Raw genomic sequence first — 11938 nt, 5'->3', positions numbered from 1 at the left:
CCGGTTCAACCAAAGAATAAGCGCAACGTCTACCTGTTCAAACCAAGACAAGAATCCGAATGAAAATTTTTTTTATAAAAAAAATCAAAATAGTTTATTTATTTTTAAATAAACATTACATATTACTAGGAAAAAGGCTTTTGTTTGGCCGTTAAGTTTTTTTGTATTTGTCTATATATATATATATATATATGTAAGTATTTATATGTATCACAAGAACTTGGCTTCCTTCGCATTTTATAAAGCAAAAAACATTTTCATCTCTCACTTATACGAACACACACACACACACACATATATATATATATATATACAAAAAAAAAATGGAGAAATCATCAATCCGATGCATATTCTTCCTTCTCTTCGTAAGCGCCGCCGCTGTTTCCCGTATGAATGCAGCATCAAGTGGCGGAGAAGTCGGTAAGCTTATTCACATCTTGTCAATTAGGGTTTTGATCAACCGTACACATGCATGTATATTGATTTTGATTAACCCATATGTTGTTAATATTCAATTTCCATAAATTTCTATAACGTTTCACGTTTCGAATGATTTCGGCTCTTTATCCGTATTTACGGTTTTTTTTTGTGTGTGTAGAGGATGAACATGAATTCGACTACGAGAAGAACGGGGCGAAGGGGCCGAAGAATTGGGGGAAGCTGAAGCCGGAATGGAAATTGTGCGGAGAAGGGAAAATGCAATCCCCTATCGATCTTTTCCACGACAGAGTTAGGCTTGTTTCAAATACCGGAATGCTTAATGAAGATTATCATCCCTCTAATGCCGTTCTCAAGAACAGAGGCCATGACATGATGGTATTTCACTATCCACATATATATAAATATATATGTATGTATGTATATGCCGAAATCAAATGCATGTATATATTAACGTGATATTGTGGCAGTTGAAATTCGAACATGGAGCGGGAAGCATTGAGATCAATGACATGCAATATGAACTAGGACAGCTTCACTGGCATTCACCCTCTGAACACACTATCAATGGCAAAAGGTACACACACACACACACATATATATATATATATATATATATATATGTATATGCAAGATCATTTATAGCATGACCCTCCAATTAGATATATAACATAGATGTTTTCCGTTAAATTCGTTGTCATGTATCATTCAATTTCCATGATATACACACACATGATAGCTGCACATTCACGATTATATATATGAAACCTCAACTCAGATGTACCATATTCTTTTTTTTTTTTTAGATGATTATTAGATTTTCATCTTTATCCATACATCACTGCACATATATATGCATGACTATGTATTAAATATTTTTATGAAAATTATAAAAATAATTTTGCAGGTTTGCTCTTGAGCTGCACATGGTTCACGAGAGCAAAAACGGAAGTCTCGCTGTCGTTACTGTCTTATACAAGATCGGGAGACCGGACGGTTTTCTCGGCTCGGTGATTAATAATAATAATAACAATAATAATTAATCTCTTTAATCAACATTTATCATAATCACTATTCATTACTATTTCTATATAATTTGATTAATTTCTGTAATTAATTTTATCTTTGTTGGTTTATGCAGTTGGAGAAGGAATTGAGGGCTGTTTCTGATGAACACGAGGGCGAGAATAATATCGGAGTCATCGATGCGAGAAAAGTCAAACTCGTGAGCAGAAAATATTATCAATACATTGGGTCACTTACCACCCCCCCTTGTACACAAAATGTTCTTTGGACCGTCCTTCGAAAGGTATAATTATCATTTCGTTTTCACATAATTAATTAATGCCCACAATTTATAACGATGGCTGCTATCATTTGATATACCTTCTTCATTTATTATTATTATTTTACGAGATTTTCAGGTGAGGACTGTCACAAGAGAACAATTAAGGCTGCTTCGGGTGGCTGTCCATGACGTAAGTACTTGTTATGTACTCGGTCCGTTCCGATATAAATTTCGTTTTGGGTTTTTTCATAATTTTAAATTTTTTTAAAAAGTTATATATACCCTTATTAAATCATATTGTCACTCATACTCTATTTAAATATGATATTTTTAATTAAGGATAAAATTGGAGATTTTTATTAAAAATTATTTAAAAAATTTTAAAATGATAACTAAAGAATTTCTAAAACGATATTTAATAAAAAAATAAAGGGAATAATATGTACTTCACATCTTGAATTAGGGTGGACGTTTCCTTTCGGTTCCGAACAGAAAATTTCGGTATTTTTCTAAAATCGTACCGTTCAAAATTCCCAAACGGTACAATTTTTATAGAATAGAACCGAACCGAATTGAATTTTATAAAATTCTGAAAAAACCGAAATTTTCTTAAGAAAATCTAATTTTTTTAAACAAAAACCGAAACTGAACCGCACCGAAACTGAAACCGAACCGAACCGAATAATATACGGCACTAATTTGGTATAAATTTTAGAATACAGAATGAACTGTTCTCGAACGGAATCACTAAAATTCCGATTTGAAATCCGAAACGTTTACCCCTATCTTGAATAATAAGTGCATATTATATATATATAATATGTATACTAGAATGTACGTGATATATATATATACATGTGGGTATTATACTTATTACATAATATCTATTCTTAATTTCTATTGCAGCAATCGAATTCTAATGCGAGGCCGGTTCAACCAAAGAATAAGCGCAACGTCTACCTGTTCAAACCAAGACAAGAATCCGAATGAAAATTTTTTTTATAAAAAAAATCAAAATAGTTTATTTATTTTTAAATAAACATTACATATTACTAGGAAAAAGGCTTTTGTTTGGCCGTTAAGTTTTTTTGTATTTGTCATTACTTTATGAAAATAAATGCTGAATCCGAGTGACTACGTCGTATCAGTGACATTTGTAATAATGCGAATTATGTATTTTATAGATTTTTTTAATCTAAAATTCATATGTTTCTATTACAGACTTGTTCATGTTTTGACGTTTTATTACGTGGAATTGTTTAAAAAATGTTATTTTTGTAAGATACAAAATTTGTATAATTAAAATAATGGCCGTATATTTTCTTTTTAACAGTATATTCAACTGTATATTGATTTACTTAATTAGAAGTCTTTAAAACTTCTTTAAATATTTACTTAATTCAATAAAATCATGTTTGAAACCTATTAAACAATCGTTAAAAGGATATTTAAATCTATTTATAATAGGTAGTCGAAACACCTATGTATAGAATATATATATAGCATATTTATATCACAATTAATTATTTATTAATTACACTGAGAGGTTTAACCAGACACCATTCTCTGTTCGTTCCCACTCTTTCGCCCTTCCGGTTAGCCTTTCACCGGAGCTCTCTCTTTCTCTCTCTCGCTCTCGCTCTCCTCTCTATCTCTCTCTCTCGCTCGCTCGCTCGCCGTGGCTTCTTTTCTCGGTCGGAAAAAAAGGTCGGTTCTCTTTCTGTCTCTTCGTCCCTTCTGTTTCGCTTTCTTGACGCGCTCTGCCTGAAGCATGTTCGTCGATCTTCTCGCCCTCTCCCTCTCTGTGAAATCTCTCTTTCCGAGTGAATTTGAGTCGGGATTCTCTCACGCAAGTGGGTCTTCGTCCTTTCCGATGAGGAGGAATTAGATGATTAGGGGTTGTCTCCCATGCCTTAGAATCGCTTCACCGAGTGTGAGGGTTTTCTGGGAAACTCGCGTTGGATTTGGGCGTTTTGCAAGGCGGATCACATCAGTGTAGTGTTAATTTAGAAGTAAAAGTACGGTCTTGATCGTGTTGTGTTGTGGTAGGGTTTCTATCCAGTGAAGTCTCTTGAGAGATTTGAGTGTGTGTAAATTGGTGGGAACATTGCTTGAGGCAGGTCGCCTTGGTTTTGGTTAATTTCTTTTCGTCTTCTTGATCTGTAGTTGAACTAATGGCAAAGGACACATTTTCTTCGGACAAGGGGAAGAAAGATGAGAGTAATTCCTCCAAGGAGAGGACTGTTCAGGAAGCACCATCAAAGAAACCTGCTTCTTTGCAATTTAACACTACAGAGAGACCAGAAAAACAAATTCCCTCGACTTATTCAGTTGCCAGAAAGTCAGAGAGAATGGAGAGGAAGAATGCTCCGAGCCCTTTGAGGAAGTCTGGTAAAATTGCGGGACCTTCCTCAGATACCGACCAGAGAAAGCTCAAAAAGGAGAAGAGTATGGAAGAGTTGACCAGTCCGATCAGACAATGCAAGCCCAGAATGACTGGCCGGGTTTATAGAGCATTGTTTATACGGCAACCAAAGAAATCTGAGTACTTGGGTAGTTTCTTGGCCATTAGGTCATGTGGTGTGTCATTTATCTATTTCCTTTCGTGTTTGGAATATGACGCCTTTTCTTCTATTTTCCAAATCGATGAGATTGTCTTGTGAACAAATTGCTGTTCTTACGCGTTCTTATTTCTTTACAGCTGATCAAAATGGAAGCAAAGATAATGACACATACCCTGATGATGGCAATGAGTTTGATCGAAACAATGGAAAGGATATGGCAGAAACCTTCGCACAAGTTACTCATGATGATCATCTAGAGCAAGCAGTATCTCTCTCTCCCCCCTCGTTCCAGGAGATTGACCATGTGGAAGAAGTGACCACTTCTCCAAATGCCGAGGAAGTAGGAGTAACTGTTACCTCGTGCATAGCAGATGATGAAAATGTTGGTGCTTTAAAAGTTGGCTTGGAAGGTAAAAAACTAGAGAATCCAGAACCCCAAAAGCTGGTAGCTGATCTAGCTGTTGCACGAAAGGATGCAGATTCATCTTTGAAACGGAAAAGGGACAGAGCAGAGGCAGTGCCAGATACTCCTGCCATGGTTGTTAATGGAGATGACTGCAATATGAGTCATGAAGGGACCATTCCATCAACATCTGAGTGCAAAAATGATGATCATCCCCAAATGTGCAACATGTTTCAGAAAAGGCATAAGTAAGTATGATATTTATAGGGATTGTTGATTTGTTTACTGCTTTATACAACAGATGCCCTAATATATAATATATTGTTCAAGTTATGCGTTTCAGTTGAACAATGTGCCTTCTAGGGTAGAAATTTGTTGGACAAGTTACATACTGGTTAGTAATTTAAGGCAACTCTCTGAAGGGTCAACAACGATTCAGCAAACCTGGCGAATTGCACCTGCGGTACTAAGCCTGATCAGGAATTTGATGATTGCACGACACAGGTTGGTTTTTTTTATATTCGATCAATTTTTAATTGAAAGCCTTTGGACACCCTTCACGTAGTGGACTTTGATTTATTTCAACTAAGGAGAATCTAAATTTACACTAGTTTCAAGGTCATTTTTTTTAATAATTGCAATGATTCAAGAAGAATATGTCGTCTTGGCCATTTCAGCTGTCAGTAGTCACTAAATTTGCTCCCTTGGTTAGTAATTTAACGCATGTACTTTTTAATTCTAAGTTACAAAATTTTGTTACACACTGGATTAGGATCAGGGGGAATCTGAACCTGCTGCAAGCAAAGACTTTGGGGAGACTAATGAACAAATTATTCAACAAGATGAATCACATGATTACAAAGCAGATTCATCGAGCTATCCTGAGTACTGGGTGCCTGTGCAGATATCAGATATACAGCTAGAGCAATACTGTGCGATTCTGCTGTCCAATTCGTTGTCTCTCTGTTCGTTGTCGAAGAATGATCCCGTCAGAGAGTTGCATAACATTCTTATTTCTGCCAGGAAGGTCAGTTGATATAAACATATTCGTTCTAAACTGACATGTGCCATGAATCTACAGTTAACAGAATAGGAAAGAGAAAAGAAAGTTAGATAGCATTGCATCTGGTGGTTGCAGCATTGCTGTTTTATTAGACCATCCTGAATATTCTTTGTTCTCTTGCCCTGGTGTTTTACTTATGAGCCTGGCATAAACCTTGTGATGCATTATGCAACTTTTGGATTGATTTTTGATTTAGCAAGTTGTGTTGGTCTAGTGGCTATGAGTTTACCCCTAACAGGTAGAAATTGAACGGTAAATGGATTGTCCAGGGTATGTTTACCCCTTGTGCAACTTTTTAGATTTGGTTGATGTGTGATAGATAACACGAGTCTATGATTAGACACCTTTCTGTGATATCTCTGCAACTTATTGACAGACCTGCGACCATCCATATCATGTGGATGAATCGGTGCGCTCGCTGGTCATCAAGAATCTCAAGGTAGGCGAAATATTAGACGTAGAAATCAAAGCAAGTGGGAAATTACGGCTACTTGACGCAATGCTGACTGAGATAAAGAGGAAAGGTTCGAAAGTGGTTGTCTTCTTCCAGGTGCATAGATTTTATGTGTTAGTTTTCTGATATCTATGATGTATGAAATTTAATGCATTTTAACACTTAATGTAACTCTATACGTACGTTTCAAAGCTCAGAGTTTGTTCCATGGGTGGGATTTGGATGGATTAAAATTTTGTATGATGACGAATCATAAATCTAGTTCTTATGTTATTATGAATTCTAATGTTTTTCCTTCTTTTTGGTTTTTCTGCATGACCTCTCATATATGCCTCATCTTTAAGCTGTCAACAGGGTTTGGCGGGTGATCTTCTTGACCTGTTTATGCGTCAGAGATTTGGAGAACCATCTTTTGGGCGTATAGATCATAATGTTTCGCCTTCAAAGAAACGATGCTCTATGAACAAATTCAACAAAGAAAGTGAAAGATTTGTGCTACTGTTGGAAACACGTGCCTGCTCAAACACTGTTAAACTTTCGTCAGTTGAAGCTTTTATTCTTTTTGATAGCAGCTGGAATCCAGTGCAAGATCTAAGGTTCATAGAGAAGATCAAGATCGAGTCACAGTCAGAAAGAACTAAAATATTCCGATTGTACACATCATGTACTGTTGAAGAAAAGGCTCTACTTCTAGCTAGACAGAATAAGCATGTTGCAGAGAACCCAAGCCGTCTTGTTATTCATGCGCTGCTCATGTGGGGTTCGTCCTATTTATTTGATAAGCTAGAGCATTTTCACAGCAATCAAACCTCAGAATCAGGAGTGCTTTTTGAGCGATCTATAGTTGAAGGTGTGATTGATGAGATTTTGTCTGTACTTTATCCCAGAAGTGGCGACAAGAAGAAAGACAAGCGTTATCTAATCTTGGAAGCCAAGTATGTTAAGGGAATTTACCATACTGATTCAGCATTATTTGGTGAAGAGAAGGTTAAGCTGTCAGATGAGGATAGTCCAAACATATTTTGGTCGAAATTGTTGAATCAAAGGAGTCCAACATGGAGATACTGTTCAGTTTCACAGCAAAGAATCCGGAAAAGGGCAAGTTATTTTGAGGATTCTGAAACTAGTGATAGAGTTGCAAATGTGAGAGTTGCAGAGAAGTGTAAGAAGGCTGCCGCTTATATATTTGATCCCCCAGCGCGTCATGAGGAAGAAAATGCCTTTGGGCTGAAACATGTTTCTTCTGCAGGGGCTTTGGAATCACCCAGATCTGCTTCTAGTATTGATAACATGTTGCACGTGAATGATGCTGTTGGATTTTATTCTTCGGGCGGTAACATCTCTGAAATCCCAGAGGATATAGCCGGCAATGATGGCGGGAAAGGACTCTACGAGGCACAGAAAGGTCTCCATGCTGCTCTAAAGCTGGAGATGGCAAAACTTTTCCAAGTTTTACATCTTTCGGTAAGTGGCTTTTCTATGATGGTAAACTAGCCTGTATGATTTGCAGAATAGCGATCATCAAAATTTTCTTCTTAATCCTATTTTATTGCATTAAAACATATGTAATTTTCTTGTGATTGCATTTTTTTCTCCTATTAAAATGTACTCTTGCTTTTGTGAGAACTGTGAGAATACAGTTAGGTATTTATGTAGCTCATGTCCTAGGGACAGGTCAAGAGATATGCATTGTCTCTTTTATATAAGCTAGTCTACTATATCAAATTTTTTTTTTCCTATCTGAGAGCTGTTGGTAAGGCATGCGTTTTGTTTACTGTATCCTATATCTCTACTTTATGTCCATGATGACTAAGCCTATCGAAGTTCCGTTGAGGAATGGTCATTAATTATGGCATGCATTATTGGTTGACTTTTTTTTTCAGGCAGATGTGACGAGTGTTGCTGAGAATTTTCTTGAATATGTCATCAGTAACCATCGTGTCTGCAAAGAACAAACAACAGAATTGCAGGCTTTCCAGATAGCCGTGGTATGGTATTACTCTTGGATATTTATGTGTTTGTTCCTTCCTGATATGACTTTGTTTTGCATACTCGTCACTTTAAGTTTTGACAAAACTTTTCCTGATGACCAATTATCCCAACAACATTGATCAGGAAAAGATCTAAAAAAAGAAGTAAGTGTTGAAATCTCGGTGCTGAGGCACCTGGGAAAAAAGCTCGCCTTCTTGTATCATTGACCAATTGACTAGAACTCTTCCTGCATGGTACAAAATCAAGGACTTAGTTGGTCACCTAGGACACGCTGGAAGTCAGGCTGCTGTAGCTAATTGTGTGTCTTCAAGAACTTCAAAGTATTCTTGTTTGGAATTTGATTCTGATATGTTGTGCTTATTTCTCATGCTGATTATGAAATCTTTTGGAATGTCAGTGTTGGGTCGCAGCCACATCTCAAAAGCAACAACTTAACCGCCGTGAAACTCTGGCTCTTGCTAAAGATCATCTAGCATACGGTTGTTCAAGGGAAGTTGTTGATTTTATCTATTCAATGTTGTGCTGTTTGAGGAGTAAATTCTTGAAGAGCCACAGGGGTTCAATGTTGGACTTCCTTCCAGAAAATTCTGAACAACCAGTGGAATGTACCAGTAGGAATCAAGTGGAAGAAAATAAGTCACAAGAAATGCTTCTCCAAGAAAAGAATACTGGAAAAGCGTGTGCTTCCGAGAGTCAAGCATGCCTGTCTGAGCTGAGAGGTACTGATTATGATTCACTGAGGAGAGATGTTGACAAGAGTGCCAAAGACATTGTAAAGAAATGGAGTAAGCAATCCAAAAAGCTTCAGGCAAGGCATGAGGAAGAAAAGATGGAGCTGGCAAGAAACTATGAAAAGGCGAAGAGCGACTTGGAAAAAAACAAAAAAGCAAAGGCACTAGTTATCAATATCGCGTGGAGGGCCGGAAGTCCAAGTAAGATAGGTGAGCTTAAAGCAATGGACCGTGATTTCAAGAGGAAGTTTGATCAGCTCAAAAGCCAGATGGATGAAAGCCTAAAGAATCTAGAGGAGAGGCACGAGGCTGAAAGGAAGAAGTTGGATGAATATGAAGCTGATCAGATTAAACGAATGGGGAGATGGACAGAAGATTTACTCGGTGGAGTAATTCCATCAATCACTTCTGAAAATGCTCCCGATGTGGCTGGAACACATAATGACCTTGCTGGTGATGTGAGCGGAGGATATGAGGAATGGCAAGAGGCCAATGAGCCTTTGGCAAAATCCCAGAACGAGATAGGAACCGTCATGGCTGATAACTCTCAACTTGATGTCCCTGAAATGGTGAGAAATGGTCAAGAGGATACCGCGGTTGAGAGCAGGTCTAGTGAACCTACTTCAGTTACTGATCCTGAGATTTGTTCTGATGTTGACTGTCAAGAGAAAGTTGCAGCCTCGAATGTACTTTTGTCTGAAGATCAGGTTTTTGATGAAGTGACGCGACCAGTACCTAATGAAGATGTTACCTTGCGGGTGCTGGAGATGTCTCAGCCTCTAGAAAATGGTGTCTCGGATGATCTGCCTTTGAATAGAGTGCAAGCTTTGCTTTTGGAAGAAAATAATGAAGCAAGAAATTTGAATACCGACTCTGCTCCCTCCTTGGTCATGTGGAACGGCGAAACTTGTTCTCCCAATCACGAGTCTCCAGGAGAGTTGGCGTGGCCTTTGGAGCACCCTGTCCCTGGAGTAGAGTCTGGCGGTTCTGCCATACCAGATCAAGTACTTTCTTTCTGCCTCTATGTCACCTTTTCTCTTCTCCTGGTTTGAAATCCTAGATATCTATCATCTTCATTTTGAGATTTCTGCAGGAAAAAAAGGTGGGTATTGAAGCAGATACATGTTCTGCTGATGAATTTTTTCATTTTCTTGGACAGACTGCTCATGATATGTGTCCACCTCCATTTTCACCGGCTGGAACTGAACAAGACGCCGCACCAAACACTGAGAGCCAAAATATCAAAGAAGCAGCTGAGCCTTCCATAGCTGAACCAGATCCTCATGAAGTGGAAGTAGCTGAGGCTTCCGTAGCTGAACCAGATACTCTTCAAGTGGAAGTGGCTGAGCCTTCCGTTGCTGAACCAGATACTCCTCAAGTGAAAGTGGCTGAGCCTTCCATAGCTGAACCAGATCCTCTTGAAGTGGAAGTGGCTGAGCCTTCCGTTGCTGAACGAGATCCTCGTCAAATGGAACTGGCTGAGCCTGCCATAGCTGAACCAGATCATCATGAAGTGGAAGTAGTTGAGCATTACATAGCTGAACCAGATCCTCGTCAAATGGAAGTAGCTGAATCTCCATGCAATTCAAGCAACAGAGTTGTTTCCCAAAATCCCGAGACTTTGTTCCATCATGCAGAGAACCTTGTAGAACTTGTCCAGGAAGGTATAGTGGAGCTTTCAGCAGGTGTTGCAGCGTACCAGCCAGCTACCACTGAAGGCAGATCGATGACCTTCACCGATCATATACCACAGAGCTCCGGTCTAGCTGCTTTGCAGATGCCCCTACCGCTGCTTGGGGACCCGTTTCAATACGAGATAGAGAAGATACACAGAGAAGCGGAGACAAATGGGAAATTCCATGAAGATACAGTTAAGTTTTTTCTATTCTCAATTTTGGTCTTGGTTTTCTTATCTCTCTGCTCATTGCCATAATGCTTCTATATGCAGAAAACACAGTTGAAGACTGAATTTGAAATTAAGATGGCTGAATTTGAAATTAAGATGGTTGAGTTACGGCGTGAGTATGACATTAAATTCCATGAAGAAGACACCAAGTTCCAGGCCAGAGCAAAGGAGTTGGAAACCTATAAGAATCTAATCATCATGAACAAGCACTTGGTAGATGCTTTCAAGTCTATATGTTCGGAACCAACTACTTCTATAACGGCAACTTCAAAGGGTAAGTGAACCTTATTTCCACCATGGATTTGGAATATTGAAAAAAGAAAAAGGAAAAAAGTAAGATGTGTAGGTAAGGTCTCGGCTGCAAATGCTACAAATTCTTCAATAGTAGAAAATTACTCGTATATCATGCTGTCAAGGAACTTTGGTGCAGTTACTTCATGTGCATATATGTTTCTTTTGACATGAACCCATTACTTTTCTATATGTGCAGATACAAACTCTGGTGTGGTACATCTACTTACACGGCAACTCACACATGCCCAAGCACAGAGGAATAATCCTGCTGCCCCTTCTCGCCCCTCGGTCACATCAATGGCTCCTCCACGATCTCAATTGACCGTCTCTTCCGTTATTCATCTGCCAGTTCCTCCTGTCCCTCATTTCCCTCGTCCTTTAGTCCCTCCTCCGCAATTTCATCTGAGCGTTCCTCGCGTCCCTCCTTTCCCTCTTCCATTAGTCCATATGCCACAATCTCAGCCTACCGTTTCTCCCATCCCTGCTCAACGTTTCTCATCAGTACCTCATCAGTCAAGGCTGCCGCCTGTAATCACAAACACGAACCAATCTCCGGGATCTCCATCACCTGCTACGCCATATGGGTATCAGGGAGTACGTGCTCCAGCCCCGCATCTGCAGTCATACAGATCGTCCTCCTCCTCACCAGCCAACATTAATGTCCAACGAGCACCGTCTCCCTTTTCTCGGAACTCTATTCCTGCTAGTATTCCCCTACCCGAGGCTTGTGAAGGGCCGAACACTGTCGCCTTGAACCTGCCTCCTGCAGGTTCTGCTCCAACATTCTCAAGTATGGTGGTTCAGC

General features: G+C 38.9%; 2 protein-coding genes across 2 annotated transcripts in view; both read left to right on the top strand.

Annotated features, from left to right (window-relative positions):
* The first annotated feature begins 320 nt into the window (after positions 1-320).
* Positions 321-1809, top strand: LOC104827407 (alpha carbonic anhydrase 7-like). The gene is made up of 5 exons (XM_019204078.1): positions 321-420; positions 599-816; positions 909-1015; positions 1346-1448; positions 1580-1809. The coding sequence occupies exons 1-5, from the start codon at positions 324-326 to the stop codon at positions 1751-1753; spliced, it is 699 nt and encodes a 232-aa protein (XP_019059623.1). The 5' UTR covers positions 321-323; the 3' UTR covers positions 1754-1809.
* A 1632-nt stretch (positions 1810-3441) lies between these two features.
* The window catches only part of LOC104826377 (helicase protein MOM1-like), a 9033-nt gene continuing 536 nt past the window's right edge, over positions 3442-11938 (top strand). The window contains exons 1-11 of the mRNA XM_010559041.1: positions 3442-4279; positions 4428-4941; positions 5116-5197; positions 5466-5720; positions 6133-6306; positions 6565-7674; positions 8094-8198; positions 8600-9937; positions 10093-10803; positions 10882-11113; positions 11330-11938. Coding sequence (XP_010557343.1) covers positions 3901-4279; positions 4428-4941; positions 5116-5197; positions 5466-5720; positions 6133-6306; positions 6565-7674; positions 8094-8198; positions 8600-9937; positions 10093-10803; positions 10882-11113; positions 11330-11938 — 5509 coding nt within the window. The 5' untranslated portion in view covers positions 3442-3900. The remainder of the gene's footprint in view (positions 4280-4427; positions 4942-5115; positions 5198-5465; positions 5721-6132; positions 6307-6564; positions 7675-8093; positions 8199-8599; positions 9938-10092; positions 10804-10881; positions 11114-11329) is intronic.

The sequence above is a fragment of the Tarenaya hassleriana genome, unplaced genomic scaffold (genome assembly GCF_000463585.1).
Source record: "Tarenaya hassleriana unplaced genomic scaffold, ASM46358v1 Cleome5, whole genome shotgun sequence".
Classification (NCBI taxonomy): Eukaryota; Viridiplantae; Streptophyta; class Magnoliopsida; order Brassicales; family Cleomaceae; genus Tarenaya; species Tarenaya hassleriana.
Note: the sequence above shows the minus strand (reverse complement) of the source record. Positions and strands in the feature narration are given on the sequence as shown.